General features: G+C 25.7%; 1 protein-coding gene across 1 annotated transcript in view; it reads left to right on the top strand.

The window, feature by feature from the left end:
• Window positions 1-531: 531 nt before the first annotated feature.
• LOC111629051 (mediator of RNA polymerase II transcription subunit 6-like) overlaps window positions 532-23698 on the top strand; it is a gene marked incomplete at its 3' end in the record, with an annotated part of 25986 nt that continues 2819 nt past the window's right edge. The window contains exons 1-6 of the mRNA XM_023372919.1: window positions 532-689; window positions 12181-12241; window positions 16282-16441; window positions 16523-16614; window positions 16693-16775; window positions 20671-20710. Coding sequence (XP_023228687.1) covers window positions 12214-12241; window positions 16282-16441; window positions 16523-16614; window positions 16693-16775; window positions 20671-20710 — 403 coding nt within the window. The remainder of the gene's footprint in view (window positions 690-12180; window positions 12242-16281; window positions 16442-16522; window positions 16615-16692; window positions 16776-20670; window positions 20711-23698) is intronic.

The raw sequence follows: 23698 nt of genomic DNA, 5'->3' as shown, positions 1-23698 counted from the left end.
TGGACTTATTTAAAAATTGAAAACACTGGAAATTAGCATTATAGTTTTTTCCTCGTTTAATTAAAATTCGAATAAGATACATCAAGATAATTATGAGCTATCTATCCNTAAATCTATTCCTGGAAACACACCTTTTCTGTCTGGTTGATTATCAATTTTTTTCTGGATTTTCCTGCACTTTTTTTTTTTAAATTGCCAATTTGGTGTAATAACTATTTATAATAGCAAATTGCAAGGTTATTTAACTTATACAGGAGTTTACCTCGTTCCGATCACGTGACTGCAAGGTCGTCTGGGATATAATCTCATTTCCTAGTCTGTGTATCCTCCTTCGATTGAATGGCCATAAACAGGATGGTTTTATGTAATTGAAGATGTATTTAATATGCTTAAATATGAATAAAATTATTTGTTTTTTTTTCATTACAGTTATTATTATTATTAATTATTATTACGAAAGAAGAAAATGAAATTATTTTAGAAACGAATGGAAATAATTTATAAAACGAAAATATAAAAAAATTTTTTTTAAAATAGACGAAAGCGCCATTTTTGACGTCACGAACATGGCGCCGTGCTAGTCGTCTGTCACCAATAAACAAAATTCGTATTTGCGGTTAATTTAGATGTATTCAACGTTAACAAAGTATTATTATTAGTATAAGAAATAAAATTTGAAGAATTTTCAAGTAAGTTTTCTGATTAAAAGTAACATTTTAATAATTTATATAATGATAATGACATGTGCATAACCGATGTAAGTAGAAGTTACTTTTAGGTCAATATACGTGTGTTTATATATTTATCATTTACCTAAAAGTAACTTCTACATCGAAGTAATGTAAATCAAATGGTAAGATGTAAACTCTGAATGAGGGATATATTAAAAAGCTTCTTGCCTGTATCATTTAAGTACAAAAACTAGTTTGAACAGGCTTATTATACACCCAGCCTATTTAACTTTTTCAAAATGCATTTTGGCCTTACTGATTGGATGACATACAAGAAACACAGTCAATGGTGACATTGCCATGGGGATTTGTCACTCTCCAGAGTTATGGACTCCCCTGTACAAATAAAAACATCAATAGAACCATAACTGTACATACGATCCTTTGTAAGATATTTGCCTCTGGCCTTGACCGATACTCCATGTGTAGTTTCTTTCCCTTGAATCAAAGTGTTTTAGGGTGTGGGCTTGCATCCATCTCCTAAAGCTATATAATGTGAAGTACTTTGCAACAGTCCAGTGGGCTACTTGAAGCTGGTGTCGTTGCCTTGGCTGAATAGTTAAATGCGATAGGCTTAGGGTGCAACTATGCAGATGCGAATTTAGTAGTGAGCGAGAAGTTGCAAGTGATATAGTTCTTGCAAAGAAAAACATGCACAAGCGAGAATTTCTAGTTCTTGCACATATCTGACAGGGTTGGATATTAATCGTGTCTTGCCTCTTCTTGTCACATATTCTTGCTTGCTGGAAAATTTGCTCACTTGCATCTGCATAGTCGCATCCTTAGTGGCGCATTGTCACTCCCTATCGCCTGCGACCCAGAATAAGGTCGATTTTGGGGCATATCTTGCCGAGGGTTGCATGTAGAGGTGTGGTTCCAGTTGCTCCAATGAGATCCCAACTGTCTTGTTTGGAGGTGTAATTGTACCCACAAAGAACATAATTTATTATGTTTATTGTCTTGTATTTACTATACGTTTTAAATTGAGAACACATTATCACTTTTTATTTTTCTGAAATCTTACTCTAGAAACTGAATGACAATTCCTACTCTTGTTTTATTTATTTAACTATCTATCAGATATTATGATGATAAAGATTTGCCATAAAATTTGTAATAATATTTTGTAAAGAATTAATATTCTGGAATAATGATCCGATTTTGTTTCTCCGAAGTCATAATACACAAATGATTGAATATCATTTTCGGTGACAATTCTGTCGTGATTGCTTCCAAAAACTTCAATAGACTATATCATGATGTAATGTATTTTAGTATACATCCTTTACTATTTTAAAAAAATCGCAAGTAATCTTTGTTTTATTAAATATTTACAGATGAGCCTGGCGTTGCTTGAACAAAAATGATAACAAAGATTAAGATCATTAGATTATAGCTGATCTTATCCATTTTCACTGAGTGCAAGAATTAGGTCCCCCCTCTCTTCTGAGACTAATTAGAAAATTTTTAGATATCTGCTTACCAAACTGGGATAATGATAATTAAGATTCACAGCAACCACTAACCAGTGTGTAGTACTACTAAGTGATAAATAACAAAAGTTTTCATAACCCTTTCTGGGTTCTAGTTTACTAAATTTGAAAAATAAGTTGGATCTTCTGGAATCATTCATAAATATAAATTTGAACATAAAATCAAACATTAAAACTAAGAGTTCAAATAAAGTGAACTTACATGCATGCGTTCCCCGTGTCAACTTTATATACTATAAGTTCGGACACATGCACTGCGTATCTCGCCAACCATGCGACTGCGCCGTGCGGTTACCTACCTCATATACGTATGTGTCTTGTCCCTAGCCACTCGCTGACACCAAAAATATAATGCTTACCTAGATGATATCTTTTAATTTATATGAATATTTAACGGAATAATATACAGCCTATGTCCACCCTGAAGGTCCATTCTAAATATTGGTGAAAGAATTTTTGAAATTGGATGAGTAGTTTTGGAGATTACCTCCTACATCCAAACTTACAAACTTTACCTCTTTATAATATCAGTATAGATTTGTTTTGTAATAAAATTATATAGTCCTATATAGTTAGTTGTAAGACACCTTTGCTATTGCAAAATAACAACAAAGTTCCTAGGCATGAGATTGTATCCTGAATCTCCTGGTTAAAGAGTGTCTTGATGACAAATTTAGTGAGTTTAATAACATAATCAGAACCAATATTTGTGAATTTGTCATTAAACCCAAAATTTGCCCAGATTGTACATGAATCTGATGTGGTATGGCCTCCTTCAGTTTAATATGTAACAATTTGGTTTAGAACAATATGAAAGAGAAAACTGTCATGCAACAGTCAAAGAGCTAAAACAATTATTAGATGTAGCTTTGATGAATTTCATCTGTAAACACTAAAGATGATATTCAAAAGAGCATGAAGAGAACTTAAAATATGTTTGGAGGGGAGTATACAAATGACTTCTAATTAGTAGGCAGAAAGACTTAGGCTATGACAATGACAACACAAGCCATAAGGAATATACAGGCTGGTTGATCAGAAAAGGAAAAAAGTTATCATTTATTGCTCAACATTACTTTTACTTAAGAGAAGAATTTTCACATTATGAAGGAATGGTATTTAAAGCTAACAAGGTAGTAGTACCAAAAGTACTAATCCTAAAAATGTTGAAATATGTCAAACAGGGTGTCCCTGATGTATGACACATGAGGGTATATGAGTTAAGTTGTAGTGTTATGAGTTGTATCAGAAGAGTAAGGGAGGTATTGTATTGGAGAGGATTAATACAATACAATGAATCTTATTAAAAATTGCAAGATATGTGAACGAATTCAAAAAAATACTTCAAACAACCTATTAGTTTGAAACCAATATGTTACTTTCTCTGGCAAATAGTAGCTTCAGATATTTTTTGGAAATCAGATCCCTACATTGTAACAGCTGACAGTTACTCTGGATGGTTGGAATTTAAGGAACTATCCACAAACATCCAGAGGTGATAGGTATCTTTGAAGAGTAGTTTGCAATATGTGGAATTTCTGAAACATTAGAAGCAAACAATTAATATCTAAGGAATTAAAAAAATTTTTTCAAATATTGGCAATTTGAACTTAAAACAAACAGTCCATACTACTAAAAGATTTAACAGCTTTGCTGACAAATGGACAGATAGCAAATAATATTCTAAGAAAGGCTAATTTAATCAAATGGACATATTCTTGGCACTTCTAAACTTTAGTAACATCACCAGAAGCAAAGAACTCTGATTTCCAAATCAAAGACTTATAATCAGAGTAACAAAAACATATCTTACCTTTCTTATCTTAGGCAAAGGAAAAAGTCAAATGTAAATGCAAATGTACCAGCACTTTTGGAAAAAGAACAGTACAAGCAAACATTTTACACAGAGGTACTCAACAAGGATACACATTCACTATAGGAGATAATGTAAGAGACCAAATGACACCCAGAACTTGGAAAATAGCTATTGTCATGAGACACATTAATTATCCAAAATCCGTGACATTCCAAACAAAAGAAGAGAAAACAATGCAGAGAAACACATCACAACTCTATCTGATAAAAATAGAGAGACTAGCAGAAGGAACCATAATTATAAAATCAACAACATTGCCACCTTTATCAGACGAACCAACTGATCATAATACAGATCACACAACTGAAATGTCAAAGAACAATCTGAAAATTTCAGAAATAAGCAAGAACTCAAGTAAACCAATCAACATAAAGACTGAATCTTTAACATTGACTGTTAATATTTGTTATGTTTGTTTATGTAGGCATGCAGAAGAAAAAAAAGAGATGTTAACATGTGGCAACACTTCAGATCACTTTTTTGAACGAAGTGATTATGTATATAGTTTGCTCTCCTCTTTGTATCATCTGTCATCTTTGTCTCTTTACAGAGGCTGTATATACAAAACTTATTAAATCTGATGAAGCAAAATTCAAATATTTTGTAACAAAGTCTTAATGATATAAACAAAGATTTATAGTAGAATATTAAATTTTATTTTCTGCAACATACAGTGATATTTTTTTATTTTTACAATGATGAAATAAGGAAATAAAAAGGTATATATTCCTATGTTGATTGCTGTACGTTTTCAGTATATCTGACTAGTTCATAATTAAACTAATTACAATTATGTAATTTAAAATTTATGTCACGATCCATAAAAATTTAGCTGTTATGAAAAATCTAATCATATCATAACTGATTGTTTATAGATTCATATTGTTTATGAGTAATTCAAAAGTAAAAAGGAAAATATGTGTGGAGGAAAACAGGCAATGAAAGTATGTATGAAAATAAGAATTGAAGCACAACATACAAATAATTTTAGATTGCTTTCTACTTTAAAATTTTAATACCATCACAAATAAAATTAAACATGAGGAAAAACAAAATACATTAATATTTTATTTATTTTAAGCAAATGATTTTATGCTTCGTCTAATTTATGATATGTAATTCCGTATCATGTGACCAGTAAAACTTTTTTAAAGAATTATAGGAAACATATATACTGTATTTAAGGAAAAATGTATAGATTATATATTTTATAAAAATATGTAGGAAAATAAAAAACAAAAAAGATTTGTTTTCAATTTTATATTTTGATTTAAGATAGAATATTCGTTGAAAATTATGAAATAAGATTTTATAACTAGGCTAATGAAATATTGCATATACGCATTCAAGATTTTATTTTTAATTTCCTATTGTTCTATACATTTTACTTATACCAACATCTTATTTTAAAATACCTAACAGTTTAGTAATGGAAAATAATAAGCACTTGTCGAAGAAAATTAAGTAAACATCAATCCTTAAAAGTTCATTTTATGTCTAATTTTAATTTCATTTTGTTCATACTTTTGCTAATTTTTAATTTACCATTGTTAATTATATTCAATTTGTATATTGCAGACAGCATTATTATATATTTTTAAACTAAATAATATAATAATTAGATATATCAATCCCACTAGTTAGTTATATTATTTATAGATATCTTTTCTTATTTATTCTAATTATAGAGCATTTTATTAGCAATAAATATATTCTATAAACAAAAAAATAAATATTTATTCTTTGTTCTATGCTTAATGATAAAGCTATTACAGTAAAATAAAAAAATGTTAAATATTTAATTTCCTATAAATAATATAATTTAATTAGGAAAAATACATTTAGTATTATTTTTTTGTGTTAGGTAAACAATTTACACTAAGAATTAATTATAATTACTTATTCCATAATAAGAAACGTACAGAATTATTTTTATATGATAATTAACTAATTAATTATTTGTCACTAATAATGATTTAAAGGTGACATTTGTATAACAAAAGGTAATTAATATAACATTTAAATTCCATTCTAATTTATAATTAAAATGAAATTCTGTTAAAGAAAGTGTAAAATCACAGTGAAATATATTTAAGATTCTTTCATGCATGTTCATCGCAGCAAGAGAATTATTGCTTATAAAAAATTAACCAATCTACAGTAGTTACAAAAAAAAAATAAATTTTCCATATTGTAATAAATCAGTATTATGAAATAATTGTATTATTGAATTCCTAACATTTTTTTCCATTTTTGTTTAAATAATAATAATAGTATAATTCGATTGTATTATTTATTTTATGATATTGGAGATTACATCAGATTGATTTTATATTATTAGAGGAGTTATTAATAATGGATAAAAATAGATTCTAGCATAAGAGTTATTACATTTTTTAAGCTTATTGATGATGATGTATTATTACTTTGTATAATATTTGCGTATTGTGATTTATTGTAATTTTAAAAGAATTCTGTATTTATAGGATTCTTCCTGATGAATATTTTAAATTGATTAATCTTTTGATTTATTCTAGAAATATTTAATTTTATTAAAATATAATGCATTAGAAATTAAATGTTCATTATTCAAAACATTTATATAACATTTTTGCTACGTGCATTGGATTGAAAAATGGAACTCTACAAACCTTAAAGTGCCCTTGTAAATTCTATTATAAAACAATATAGAATATTAAAAATGAAAAAAAGTTTATTTTGTTCATCGTAAATTGTCAATAAAGTCTGATATATTTATATTGTTAACATTAATAGACAAAGAAAAATAAGCATTTTATTTAGAAACATTAATTACCTAATGGATTGCATAAATGATTATACATTATTGAAATAATTTGTGTCGTTATTATCTATTTTTGTGTAATATAAAAATGCTGTTTTTAAGAATATGTTAAAATTATTTTTAATAAATACTTAAAATGGGAATATTTAAATTAGATCAAAGAGTTATATTTCAAATATATTATGTTAAATAATTATTAGTGATTGATTAATTTAAAAGTGATACGTGGTTAAAGGAATATTTTGTATGGTTACTGTTTAGATTATTATTGATTTTTGAAACAATTCTATTCCATCATTTTTATTTTACAATTGGATAGTCAAGGTTACTGAGATGTGTGTCTGCTACTTTAAAGGATTCAGATTCAAATTTGAATTGAATCTACTTTGGGTATATTAAGTCCTGTCCCTCATTACATTGCTTCATTTCATGCCTGACTGAACCCACAGTAATCATTTATATTGAAATTATTTCGATAATTTTAGATTATGTTTTTGTCAGTATTCTTAGTTTCTTTATAAATTTATATTAAATGTTTTAAATTTAATATATAAAAAGAGTAAAGTAATACTTTTATTTAGTATAATGTTGGATTATAACTGAATTTTATTTGTTAAATTGTAAAAATATATTTTTTTAAATGTATATTAATATAGTAGGCCGAATAAATATGAAAATTTTAAGGTAATTTTAAATTTATTGCACTTAAAGATGTGATAATAGAATGTAAAATGTATTACATGCAGATAGATAGCAGTGAGTATTTTTAAATTGAAAACATTTTCCATAATAATTTCATTTTCTATGTATATATGAGAAAGCAGGAAATATTTTTCTTGTATAAAGAAAATACACTAAGAAAAATATCTGTACATTAAAAAGTTTTTAATCAGTAGATAAAGAGCAGTAGATCAATCACAAGAAAGCATACAAGAAAAATATTATCTAATTAATTAATAATGATGATACTAGTTTTTAATATTTTATTAATCTCAAACCGTGGGGCGGGGTTCAAGCCCTGCCCTGGGTCAGTTCTTTTCTTCCAGATGGTTCTAAATTATTTAATAAATTATTAAAATTATAATTATTAATTTAGTTAAGAGATTGTGCTTAATGTTTACTACCTCTAGTAGTAAATTACTTTGTATTAATTATTTAATTTAGTGGAATTATAGCCTGATTATTTAGGCGATCATTTGATGATGATTTTATATACTTATTGAGCTTTGCATTGTTTGTTATACTTATACTTAATCTCATATATTTCTGAGAATGGAACATGGAACATCATTCATATTTTTTACTACACAGAGCATTAGCCATCAATACATTCAAAAACTGATACGCAGTTCCATATTTACTATTCTCATGAAACAATAAAGTAATAAATTAATAAAATTTGTTGTATTGAATAAAACAATAAATATGTAGTTGTATACGAATAAAGTAATATGCTGTTGTACAGTACATTGGAATAAATTTGTAATAAAAACTTTAAAAAAAATTTTTTTGTGTGGAATGTTGGAACAAGTTTGTGGGTTTAGAACCACCGGTTTAAGATGTTAAAATTTCTAATAATTCTCTACATTTATTAATATTTTAGGATATTAATATTCCATAGAGTTTCCTTTGTAAGATTAGTATCTTATAAAGGAAAGTGAAAAGCGTTTTAAGCTTTTCTCATTTAAAATGTTAAAACTTTTAATATTTTAGATAAGAGAAACAAGTGTAATATTTTTTTTTTAAGATTTTAATTATAACAAAGTTTGCATTTTCTTCAACATACATGTTTTTTTCTGTTCTCTATCTTTATTATGTTATATAAATGTTGACATGACCATATCAAAAATTGTATAACATTATAAAAATAAGAAATTGATTAAAAAATTACTTTGTAAATGAAACAAAAATCAATCGTATTGTTATTCATTCTGTTTAAATAAATTCCATTAATAAATTAACTTTTAATAAATAAATTTTGTAATTAAAAAAGAAAATATCTTGTTTAAAAACAAAAAAATATTAATTGTTATGTTAGTTCAAAAGCAAGCCAGCTGTTGTGTGATTCGTCAGATTATTAATAATTTATAAACTTGAATATAGTGTTTTAAATATTTAAAATAATAATGAATTTTGAACGTTATGCGAATAGTTTATATAACTATAAAAAAACTGAAATATAGAAAGAGTTTTTAAATTAATTAGTGGTAGCCAAACATTAACAGGCCAGATTTTGTTAAAACTTTAATTAAGCTAATTTATTAAATAATCAAATTGAACCAAATGATCATCATAATTAATTGGGCTATTTTTTTCCTACAATTAACAGTTAGAAATTAAGTAATTTGGTACTAGAGGTAGATGTTAGATGCTATCTCTTAACAAAATCTCTTATCTAACGTCTACCTCTAGTACTAAATTACATAATTTATAAATATTAATTGTAGTAAAAAATAGCCTAATTAATTATTACAGTTGTTTGATTTAGTGTTAATGCATTGCACTTTGGGATGTTTATATATAATCAAATTAAAGAAATATTAAAGAAAATCAGATTTTGGGATTTCGTTTATATCTAAATTAGTCAATAGTTAATAGGTTGATATTATTGTAATATAATTATATAAGATATTAGAAAAAAGAAACATAGGAACTGTAAATTTTGGAATTCACTACTACCACTTGCATGTATATTTTCCAGAATTTAACACTAAAATCTTGCATCTAATTTGCAAATAGTAATAACAGTTGTTTTAAGTATTTGGAATCCTATATTTATTGTGGTTATTTAAATGACATTTATTTATTTTAAATATAGTCAATAAGTTGTCATTTTTATATGCAAAACTCTTACATCATTCACTAGTACTGAAGGGTATTAGTCACATGAATGATGTGACCCATTGCCCTTCTTCAGTACTCGTTCTTTTTTGGAAGGTAGGCAGACGAATAATTTAGCATGCTGACATATAATACTTTACAATACAGATGTGTGTGACAAAACTAAAACATTTTTGCGGACACGGAAACACATGGGCAACACAGTGGGGTATGCTGGATAATTGAGCATTCAGATTAACAAGAGTTTACTGTAATTTCATTTAATTTTGTTAATGCAATTTGTAATCAAAAGTTTTTTACAATTTAAATTTTTGAAAATATAATAATAATCTTTATTAGCATAAAGGGAAGTGTCCCTGTTGCAGGGGGTTAAACAAAGAGATATTATAAAATTTTTACAATATTTACAAAATATATAGGATATTAGTATAAAACAATTTGACAGTTGCAATTTATTATTTACTATTAATAAGCAGATGTACAATATTGGAAGCTTAATATACTGGCGTAGATTTACAACATTTTTGTAATTTTAGTGAAAAAGTTATACAGACTGTAGAGATCTTTTTTATTCAGATTATTTAAAGTATTTCTATAAACTTGAGATGAGTCATTTTGGAGTATTCGGGAGATGTTAAAAGTTTCACATATTTTTGAAAGACTTTGACATTTTTGAAATAAGTGATCAATTGAAAAGTCATTGGTTTTACACCATGGACAAAGATTGTTTGACAGGTCAATATAAGTATTATTAATATATAACGAGTATTTGTTTAAGCGTAATTTTACAATTTAAATTTTATATGCAGTAATCTGTATTGTCACTGTTTATTGAAACTCTGAATACTGATATTTTATAATTTTTTTGTTTTAGGATATGTAAATGGTTTTAAATATGCTTTGATATGAATTAAAATTAATTCATTTATGTTTTGATATAATTAATTTTTACATCTTTAAAAGTATGATTCTGTCATTTTAAAATGTAACAAACATTAATGCTTGATAAATATTATATATGAATAAATGAAAATAAATATTTATTTTTCTAAAAGTTTATTGATATGTGTATATAAACATATTTTAAACTTGATTTTAACTGATTATATTTATTTAGTTTAGTTCAAATTTATTAAAATAAACTAGTAAAATATGATATTTAAACAAAAATAAATTAAGCAAGCAAACAGAAAGTAGAAATTTAACATAATTAAGATGAATTGCATATTCTAATATAAATATAAAATTTTCAAGCACAAAGCTTTAGGAGATTGCATACAACTTTAAGGACACAATTATTATATTCACTCATTTGTAGTTGATAATAAAAATGTGCAATTCATCCTTAATTGTATTCAATTTTTATTATTTTTTAATGTACCTTTTGCTTATTTTGTCATTTTTTGAGTATGTTTTTAAGTTTATCATTTTTAATCTAAATTTATTTATTATATTTACAATAGGAAGTGTCATAAGACAACAGATCTCCTCCCCCACATCAATATAACCCTTAACAAACAAAATACAAAAGAAAGCTAAACTATTTAAAACACTAAAAATTTGCAACAACAAAATTCAAAAGAAAATTCAATTACAAAAAAAATTTGGTTTTTATGATCTGAAGAAGGCTTAAATAATAAAATAAGCCAAGAATATTTGTTTTCAGATTAGAAATTTTAGAATTTTGAGGTATTTTTTATCAATTTTAAGAATTTGAATTTCATAAATTGTTTTTTCTTTTCAAAGTACCTGTAGTCAAATTTTTATTTTAGAAAATTAATGCAATCTTTAGAATAGAATAGTTTTAAAAAATAATTGATTAAGTCAAATGTGATATGAATTTCATTTTATGATTTGTGAAGTATTTGATTACTTCTAACAATTTAAAAAATAATTATTTTAACAGATTACATAAAAAAAATAGCAAAATGAATAAAAGAAAAAAGTGAAAATGTATATAAACAACAACTCTACAAAGCTTTTTGATTAAACTAGCTTTGTGGAGTTGTTAACAAACTGCTGAATTATCATTACTGGTTATGCTACTCGAACCCCCATCAGAGCAGCTTATCTGGCAGTGCACCTGCCCGGTAAACAGAAGTTACGGGTTTGAGTCCAGCTCTGGCCAAAAATTCTAAATTAAAATTAATTTATTATTAAAATTATCACGAGACATAAAACTGCCTACTTCTAGACAAATTTCTTCGTATTTAACTATTACGTTAGTCTGATCATTGCCTGATATTTGGCAGTTCATTTGGCTTTAAAAAAAAAGTGAATTTGATAAAATTAATAGCATTAAAAGATAAAATTTTTCAATGTTTATAATGTAAAATTTAACTTATAAAAGAAAATAAAGTATCAGTGCAAAAAGATTAGCTATAATTTTATTAATAAAATTATATATTATGAACTAATTCACTATTCTGTTTGTAGTTTTGAAGTTCTTGAAGAAAAAAATATTTTATCATGCAGCCTCCTCCAAAATCCACAAATGGTAAGTTCAATATTTTTTAGGTTTTACAGTAGATACTGTTAGATAGGACTGTTATTAGGTACTGTTAGGAATTTATAGTTAATTTTTAGATTTTACATTTACTAAAATATTTGAAATTGATTAACTAAAATGTATGAAATGAGCTGGTGATGAGCATTTAATTTGAACTCCATTTTAACATAAAAGAATCCTTCGTGGCAATATTATGATTTAGCATTAAAACAAATTGTTATTGTGTATTTTAAAACATGTGAAAATACATCTGTCAAACATTACTTATTTTATGGCATGTGTATTATTTTTCTAACTTGTTACTTGATAAAATTGATTATATTATAATTTTTCCTTTTGTATTGATTAGAAAATTCTTAAAATTCAATTTTAAACTTATAGAGTCAAGAAAATATGATAGCTAAAATGACAAGACCTGTTAAAGCTCCACTAATTTGAATGTGAGTTCTGATTAGTTCTGTGAGCAATGATAAAAGTGTTATTGCTACAATTGTAGCAACAACACTTTTATCGTTGCTACAGTCAGGACTCATATTCAAATTATTCTTAAATTAAATTCATTGAATAATAAATTCCAGTTTCAACACCTTTTATTGTTCCAGCAACTGTTTACTTGAACATACAAATGTTTTCATCACTCTTGTAGATCTGGTTCAGGTAGACTACTATATTAGAACATTTATCAAATCTGCAGTTGTGCAGAAGTGTTCCAATTTAAAATTATAAAATTAAATTTAAAATTGTCAACAGCCAATGGCCAATGACATAATGCAAATAAAATTACAAATTATCATTAAAATACATAAAACGTACATAAACAACAAAAATTTCAAAAATAAACTATGCAGAGAGGGCAGGGAAAAAAATATTAAATTTAAGATACATTGTATTTTCTTTAATAAATGACTCCTTATATATAAGAGCTATTTGAATTTTGATTCAGATCATTGAACTGCTATTCCAGTCTCTTCTGTTATCTCTCTTCTCCTTCTTTAAGTGTCATATAAAGATTTCCTGGCATGGATGATAGTGCTTTTGCATCTTTATGATTAATACAACCTGCCCTGATTGCCACTTTAAAGATTTCTAAAACTTCTAGCATTCTTACATGATTATTTTTAAAGATGGTATGTATCATTTTTTCATTTTTTAAGTGAATTTCAACTCCTGGCTCTGTAGCAAACATTGATAAAGTAGTAATTAGTTTGTTCTTGTCAATTGTATATTTATATTTTCTGAACCTTTACATAGAGTTCTGTTAGCAGTCCACTATACTCTAAACTGTCCGACCCTCTTGTCTGTAATTGGGATTTGATATATGTCTGAGACTCTTGAGGTGCTTATTACTATCATCATCATTTTGCAGAATTTTTGTAGACATATGCTGAATTTACTAATTGTAGCTGTATATTCGTTCAGTGAATGGTTGTCTCTTTAATCTGAAAATATTTCTCTCAGTAGACTATCTTACAGCAACTTGTTGTAAGATAGTCTACCGAGAGAAATATTTTGTAGACAGTTGACAGTTGTGAAAGAGACAGCTTTACCAATACATATAGCCCGGGGAGAGAAGGGGGGAATGGGGGAGAAAAGGAAAAGGATCGCATGAGGACTGGCTGGGAACCGAATATTAGAGATAACAATCACAAATACAAGACTGATACAGCAGTCCAAATATTACATAGGCAATACAATAATCAAAAGTACAGTACATAGCACAATTAAAACAGAAAATACACTTTAGGGTGGGTTGAACATATATACGCCCTTTACAATTAGCCAAAATAAAATTGTACAGAATAAAAAGTAGATCCCGACATTAGCTTGCAGATGCTAGTAACATAAACTAAGGCCGCTTGAAGTCCTGAGCGAAGAACATTGGTGCTAAGATAGAAACCATGGGATGGGGAGAATACCTTCCACACACCCCCAGTTAGCTGAGCACCTTAATTTGGTGAATAAAGTCTTTGAATTTTGTGAAAATGTCTTTGTTGCGGAGTAGAAGACTTGCTGGAATGGCCACACTTAATTTTTTTTTTTTTTTTTTGTAACAGACAGTCTGTATTGATGGTAAAGAATTGAAGTTTCTGTGCTTTGTAATGTTTCTCTATAAATGTTTCTTAGTGTTTTATTACATTCACATCTATGGTAAAGTATATGCCAAGTATCTTGTCGCCTGTCTTGCATTTAATACGGTTATTCTTGCATTTTATGTATGTATTTTTGTGTTATTTGCTTTATCATCTCTCTTGAGTATCCATGCTTTAGCATGGATACTCAAGAGAGCTGGTGGTTGAAGCTCAATTAGAAAATGCAGAAATGATACATACTGTGTTTAAAAAATAATTATACAAGAATGCTAGAAGTTTTAGAAATTTTTAAAGTGCCAACTAGGGGGTTGCATCAATCACAAAGATGCAGGTACACATTGCAGGAAATCTTTGTACAACCTAGTTAAAGGAGAGGAGAGATGACAAGAGAAACTGGAATAGCAGTTTAATGATCTGAATAAAAATTCAACTAGCTCATGGAATCGTTTATTGTTGAAAATATGATGTATACAAGTTTACAAATACAAACAACTCAAAACCCAATATATACATAATAAGCTAAACAAATACCAGATTACATTGGATTACATTAAGACAATCATATTTAATTAATTACTAAATAATTTGTCACTAGAGAGAGGCGTTAGGTGCCATTTCTTATTAAATGTAACAATTTAGAATATTCTGGTAGAAAAGAATTGGCCTGGAGCAGGACTCAAACACACAACTCCCACTTACCATGTTGGACTGGAGGCTCAGGTAGCATAACTGGCAATGCACCTGCATGGTAAGCAGGCATTGTAGGTTGAGTCTCACTCTGGGCTGATTCTTTTCTTCCAGAATATTCTAAATTGTTACATTTAATAAGAGATAACACCTAACGCCTTCCTCTAGTGACAAATTATTTAGTAATTAATTAAATATAATTGTGGTAAAGTAGCCTGATGTAATCCAGTAATTATTTGGTTTATATCAAGTTTATTACATTTTTTCGCCTTCTCTTGAAGCAGTCCTAACAAGAGGACCAAAAACAGTTTCTGGGACAATAAAACATATTGAACTGGAATTATTGACATGTCTACCCTTGTATTTTAATGTTATTCTATGTTTATAAATTAATTTTATGGAAATATTGAAGGATTAAATTGTTGCGTATTCTGAAATGGTGTGTCTTTTTTTTTCTGTTTTTACTGTCTCAACTAGGTGCATAGACAGACACTGGGCATTTCTCAATGCCCAGTGTCTGTCTATGCACCTAGTTGTGACAGTAAAAACAGATTAAATTGTTGTTGATGGATAAAAACAACAAATATTTACTGCTTTTATCCAATCAAGCAAATTCAAAAACTTCTGTCTTAAAAAAAACTGTCCTTATATTTACTATGTTTTTTTTTTTTTAAATAGAACCATATATCAATAATGCTGTTTAAATAAATTTTATCTGTTATAACAAAATAGCAAATTTAAAATTTAAAAAAATGACTTGAAGATTGAATGTTAGAAAACACGAATCACAAAATTAATGAGTGTTGTCATTCACGTTTTTTTAAAATAAAAAATAAATGCCGTTTTTCTCCAATAAGTTAATAATAATTTTTTTTAATTTTTAAAATAAAAAAAATTTAGAGAAGAAAGTATGTATTGAGGACTTCAGAAAACATGAATGATATGAATGCTAAATAAAGTTCCTATGATTTAACATTTAAATAATTCATTTTCCATTTAGTTTCTTATTTGTGTCAACAATGACTAAATGATATATTTTAATTCATGATGTTTTTGACAGATTGTACATCATATCAAGATACAAAATGTTACACATCATTTTTTAAGAGTGAATGTTTTAAGTTGCAATAAATTTTATTAATTTACATAAATTCTTACATGCACGATAAAAAATAAATATTTTATTATTATTAACATTCATAACTTTCTCATAAATCTGTATATTAATCAGAGAATATCATATATTTTCAGAAAATCCATTAGAAATATCTTGGCATGATAGTGCTTTAGTACCTTACTTGAATCCAAATAATGTTCTTGATTATTTCTCTGAAAGAAGTAATCCATTTTATGATCGAACTTGTAACAATGAAGTTGTAAAAATGCAGAGGCTCAGTCCTGAACAACTTAAGTGAGTTAGTTATGTAATAATTGTCATTAATATCATTGTAAAATTATTAACATTAACTAAATATAATGATTATAATTGTAGTAATATGACTGGATTGGAGTATATTTTATTACATGTACAACAGCCAATATTATATGTTATTAGAAAACAACATAGGCATTCTCCAACTCAATGTAAGTTAACTAGAACAAATTTAGAATTTTAATATTTGTTAAAATAACTGTTTGATATAATTCATATTATTATTACAGGTACACCTTTAGCAGATTATTACATTTTAGCTGGAGTAATATATCAGGCACCTGATCTAAATTCAGTAATTAATTCCAGAATGGTAAGAAAAAAAAAAATTAATAAAATTTTCTACAAATTATTTTCATGTACAGTACAAAAGTGTAGTTGCACCAATTTAAAGAAAAATATACTGTATAAAACTGTAATTAAGAATTGAAACTGTTAAATCATCCATACAAAATATTTTTATTAGAAATTTAAACTTTTGCAATAATTGGTGAAATCTAATATATGTAGTAATTGTTTCTTGTATTGTGAGTAATCAAATATTTTGTTATTACTTAGCTGTTGATTTATATTGCTAATTTATCATGTGATATTTTTGTTCTATTATATTATTTTATATTAATTAAATTAAATTATTCATTTAATGTTTCTAACATGAACTAGTAAGTTTTACCCTAGGAATGAACACATGCAATTTCTGATGCATGACAGAAAATTGCATATGAGTTTCTCATCTAAAAATAGGTCTGGTTGCATCTTTTTAATCACTGCAATTATTTGGCAGACTATGCATGTATTTGTATTAAAAACTGTGTGTTTCATTTTTGTGACTAAACAATCATGTAACAGAAAATCATGTATTAGTTCCTAGGCTTAATAAGAATAGAAATTCAACAAATGCTAAATTTTATTTGAATTGACAATTTTGAATATTTTTTCCTATTAATTAATTAATACATTTATTTCAAATAAAAATTACATAAAGTACAGTATCTCATAAATTATATATAAACGGCATTAATAATCTTGATTTATTTCATTAAGAATTTATTAGAAGAAAGTTATTTTTAGAATATTTACATGCTTGAATATAACATAAAAACATTCAAAATAACATAAAAACTTTGCCCTTAGAAAATTATTAAAAACTGTAATAGTTAACATTTAAAAAATAATAATATATCATGCGAAAGTCTTTTTTCTATTGCAGTAATCATTATTTCTGTTTAAATAATTATTTATTGCATTAAGTACTGCAATAAATAAATATTGCAATAGTTTCATAATTTTATATACACGTATTATTTCTTATAAAGTTATTATATCAGAAACAATAATTTTACTAATAAAATATTAAAGTTTGATTTTATATAAATTAATTTTATTTATTTTGAAAATGTTTTATTTTTTAATATAATTACAATCAGAATTTAACATTTATTCCATCATTCAAATCACATTTTTAATACTATGCTTGTAATATTCTTTGAACTGTTAATTATATGACTGATTGACAGCTTCTCTCATACTAGAATATACATACTGTATTAATATTACTTTATTAGTTTTGAAATATTTCAATTATAATATATTGAAATTATTGTGAAGGTGTTATCTAATTGAAAATATGAAAGCTATCAACTATATTTTATTAGGGTAGATAATTTGAAAATTGGATACAAGGTTATCAAAATGAATGATAAGTGAAACATTTAAAATCATTTTATTCTAATAACCTATCTAGATAAAGTATGAAGAAATCAAAATATATTGAAAATTAATGAATTTGCCTTTTTTTTTTTGTTTTTGAATTGATTAGTCAACTATTGTATTAAGTCATTGACATAATTTAATATATTAAATTGCGTGTAATTCAGTAACAAACGTAACATATCTAAATGAATTTTTTCAACACTTCATTGCTTATGCTGGATTTTTTTATTTAAAAAAATTATCTTTTGATAAGCAAATATTTGAAATTTTTAAGATATGTTTGTTTTATCAAACATAAGATATTGCAAAATTTTAAATATTAATTTTTTTACTTATTTATTACAATTTTAAAGTATATTAAATAAAGTTAAATTTTTTTATACCAGCATTTTCTAGTTTTTTTGTTTGTTTATAAAAAAATAAATAGAAAAAAATTAAAATGTTTTGTCTTAAATCTTAATTTTTGTCTCTTCATAGTTTAAAATAGATTTGAATGAAATTTGGTACTTTCTTTTAGTCAATTATTAGTATAAAAGATTTTTGCATCATAAATATATATAAAATTTACATACAAGAAGGTTTTGTTTTTATACAGGAGTTGCATTTCGGCAAGTATAAAGTAAAATAAAATTCTTCATAAATTTGTGCTACATTCATAGTAGTTCCAGATGATTGTCCTAGACATTTATGCAATCATTCATAATTAACTAAAAAATATTATCATTCTAAGTTGGCTGTTAGTTGCTTGCCGAAACAGTCGCATCTTTTGTCAGGATAGATGCACTGCATAGCTGAGGCCTTCCTGTGAAATGCCTCAGCTATGCTCCGGATACTGGTTTGAGCTCATTCGAACATCCCAAAAGTAGACAGTCTCACTTAGTCCCAGTTAAAATGTGTTTAAAGCATTCTACTTGTATTTTTACTATAATTAATATTTTGGTCTAGTATTTCTGAATATACAGAGCAAGTTTTTATTATACTGTATAGAATATACTACTGAGATACGTGCAAACTAGGATATTCACTCCAGTGAATAGAATTCAGTAGGTCTTTGTGTTCAGATTGTCGGAAGCTTGAGTAGCATAGTTTACTGACTTAAGAAATAGATTCAGTGGCACTAGAATTGGGTCAACGTAACATTTGACGTCTGTGAAATTAAATTTGCATATATCAGTCCTGCATAAAACAAGATTGTTCCAAGTTACAAAATGTAAAAACATTAGATGCCAAGTAATGTTACAAAATTAACAACACAACTGTCTATTGGCATTACTGAAAACGTTTATTTACACAAGTATTTTTGACAGTATATACTACCCTAGTTTTTCATAATTTATAATCTACAAATCAGTATGTTTCCTATTAACATTGAATGTTGTTCTAAATTATTTTTATGTAAAACTTTGTAATTTATCTTGATATTTAAGGAGAAAATAAATTATCTTGATTTGAATTATCAAAATATTAATTGTTACAATTATTAAAACAATTGTTACATCATGTAATGTAATATAACTCTATAATAAAATTTTGTAATTTAAGCAAATTATTAATTATTATTTTTAGAAATGAGTTTTGTAATAAGGTTATTTGATATTGCTAGATGTAATATTTAAAAATAAAAAATTAACCTAAAAGAATGAATATTAAAGAAATTAAATATTTATTTATAAAAATTATTTAAATGCTTCAGAATTTGTAAATTAATTTAGATTTAATTATTAAATTTTAAAGTAATAATTACCTAACACTGTTTTTTGTAAATTAAATATTCGATTAATGAATGTATAATTATTTATTTATAAGTGAATTCTTTAGATAAAATGAGATAGACAGTCATCTGCTAAAAATAATTCTTGTATTTATTATCTCATTATGAACTTTATACAGTCTGAATCATGTCTTATCATGAATAGAATTAGATATTTGGTTACTTGAATAATGAGTAATTTATAGTTTATTTTCTAAAAGACATTTTGAATTGAATAAATTTTATTCATTGAATTTATATATAATTATTTACCATCTGACAGAGAGTTTATCCGTAAATCACTCCAAAATTTTACAAATATGCATAAATAAAAGTTAACATAATGAAAAATAAAGTAAGTGAATAATTCTGAACTGATAACATAACCTATGATACCAATGTTCTAAAGTTTATATTTATTCATTTCAATTCAGATTGATTTATTTATGCAAATGATTTCTTAAATTAATAATTACTTGAGTAAATTTTAAAAAATTCATTACAATATTTAAATCTTGACACCATGATATAAGCTTAATGCATTTATTCTTTATTCTGCTAAGTTGAGCAAGTTTTAAGTTCTTTAAGTTAGTTAAACTTTTATTTTATTTTAATCATGTTTTAATGAATATTATGAAAAATAATCTTATATATTTAACTTGCAATTTATAAGATTAAGTGAATATTTACTTACAATGAAATGTGATATTTTAAGAGTATATTTTGATGATTTCTTTATTTTCAGCTGACAACAGTCCATCACTTACAATCTGCTTTTGAAGAAGGTTTGTATTCTTTGCCATTTAATTTACATAAATTTTATATTTGTTTATAATATTTTAGATATTGAATAATAATGACAAAAACTTAACATGTGACATTTGTAAAAGAAGAAAACTTTTTATACGTTTTAAATGTGTGTTAAATGTTTAATATTAAATAGCTAATAAATAAATACAAAGTGAAATGAAACATTTTTTACATTATGTAATAGTTAAAATTATTTATCATTTTCATTTCATTTTCCCAAAAACTAATATGTAACAATATGGAGAAATAAAAAAAATTGATAAAATGAAATTAATTTATATCAAAAAATGATTGAAAGTGTTCTGAAAGAAAAGAATCAGCCTGAAGCAGGACTCGAACCCACAACTCCCACTTACCTTGTGGTAGCATTGCCAGTTATGTTACACAGATCTTTGTCTGATCCTTGCTTTCAGAACTTAATTAATTATTAACATTAATTTAATTATGATTGAAAGTGTTCTTTCAACTTAAACTGTTAGAATTGTAATTCATTTTTATTTAAATAATAGCATTATTTATTTAAGTTTAATTTACAAGTGATATTACTCATACAATAACCCTGATCTCCAGTACAATGAACAGTGAAATGAATCCCATTAAAAATAAATCAATATACTACATACTTTTACTTTATTTGTTTATTATATTCCAATTTACAAAAGAATAACAAAGTATAAAAAATATGTAGAGGAAACTTGTTTAAAAGTAATTAAAATTTCAGAATTTATAGACTTAAACATAAAAATTTATTAATTATTTGTTGTTATTATTCAATATTCCTTTTAAAAATAAAAGGAGTATTTTATGTATTTCAGTATTAAATATTAGAAAAGTATAAAGTTACAAAACTGTTACTTAACATTTTAAATTGTTTTTAATTTTATTTAGTTATTTATTTTTCTTCATTATTTATCTATAAACAGTAGTGGCATTTTCTGTCGAAAAAATGTCTTTATTTTAACGTATATTACAACGGAAAAAACGACTGCGAAATAGTATAGGATAGTAGCCTGGATTTTATGTTTAATTTTTTCTAGATATTTTCGAATTTTTACAGAATTTAAAATGTTATTTGTGAATAAGAGAAAATCAATATGAGATTTCAGAAAATATGAACTAACTGAAGTTATATAAAAACGAAGTTTTTTAATGTGTGCATCATTGCAGAACGAAATATCATTTAGAGATAGTAGATTTTTCCTCATTTTGAAAACGTAAAAAAATAAATAAATAACATCGATAATGTCACATTGATGTAAAATTAAATTTTTGGCTATTAACAAAGAAATTTTGTCGTGTATAATTTTTGGAATTAATTTCATTATGTATAAAAATTCCATAGTTTATCAATAAGTTTTAAGTAACACGTTACGTAATTTAGATTTTTATTATTTGATCAAGTATAGTATATAACTTCCATAAGTTTTAATTTTATGATTTCAAGCAAACTATATAGAAAGACATTAAGTAAGTACGTGATATCGCGTTATGAGCCAATTCTATTTGGATCGAAAAGAAATATTATACCATATCGAGTGAATTTCTATGTTCTTGACGAAATATTATCAAAAATGGATAAGTATGTTAAAAAATAAAAATAACTACTGTGTTTTTTTTATCTAAAATTGGCAATTTAAGTTTTATTTCTAATAAAGATAATTAAGTGAAAACAGTTTAGTAAATATTCGAATAAATGACTAATTTTTAGAAAGAATTTATACAAATTTATCTATTCAGCTTTGATTTGAAAGACTTGTTAAACTCATTAACGCGTTAGCTCGCTCCCATGTGAATAATTAAATCTTTAATTACAATGAAAGAATATTCTGACGAATTGCCGACAGGAGGATAAACCATTTCATTTTCTTGTTTCAGTTTAAGTGGCAAAATTATTCCCTGGTTGAAATAATGTTAATTAGTAGTCATATCTATTTCAATACATATCTGATTCCTGGAATATTATTAAGAATAATTCGAGTCCCTGAAAAAGAAAAATATTTAAATATATTTATAGAATCATTTATATAAAATAACACAAATATTCACAATGTTTGCTAATTGTATATGATGACGATAAAATTTTGGTTATGTTAATTTTGATACTTAATATTAATTCAGTATAGCATAAATTTTATATCATTTATTTGCCTCCAATTGGATACTTATTTCTGTATAAAATATTATTATTTTATCAAATGACTAATCGGATTTCATTATAATATAATATTCTCAGTTATATGCGGGTAAGCTGTTTCTACTTATTGGTAATATCCCATACAGTTTCATTAATACGATTAAACGTATTAATCAACGGAATTCTGAATGTCTTTGGTATGATATTCCGAACAACAGATTTTTGTGTTAATATCATTCATTCTTCTTATTTTTAAAAAAGAACACGAGTCATCAAAAAGCGGTTTGCAATTTACAGTATTTATCTGAGCTTAATATTACTAAAGTTAGTTATTATACTTGCCTTTGCTGTTTCGCTTATAACTGATTATACAGTACTTATATTTAAATAAAGTAAATATTCAAATAAATGAATATCTATTCATTTACTGATTCTATTGATTTTGATTAATATGCTCTCTTTGTCAACATCCCATCACATTTTCATCTAAGTTTTCATTGTATAAAAATACAGTAATACTGTGGGCTATAATATACATTAAATGATACATTAAAAAGGTAAATTCTTGAATCCAGTTTGAAATTTTAAGTACAACTAATTGTTTTGGATCTACAGTAAAACCTCGATTATCCGGACTAATTGGGTACTCCGGATAAGGAAAAATCCGGATAATCGAAACAAATACTTTAATTTGTCTTTTAATGATAATACAACACGTTTTCTTTTCGATGACATATCGGTAATATTAAAAGTAAATACTGTATTTAAATCGTGATCAAATTTTCAAGAAACAAACGTTCGTATTGAATTTGGACTACTACTGACCAAC

This window comes from Centruroides sculpturatus, unplaced genomic scaffold (genome assembly GCF_000671375.1).
Source record: "Centruroides sculpturatus isolate CEXI.00-Female unplaced genomic scaffold, Cexi_2.0 scaffold523, whole genome shotgun sequence".
NCBI lineage: Eukaryota > Metazoa > Arthropoda > Arachnida > Scorpiones > Buthidae > Centruroides > Centruroides sculpturatus.
The sequence above is the reverse complement of the archived record's forward strand: the minus strand, read 5'-3'. Positions and strand labels throughout refer to the sequence as shown.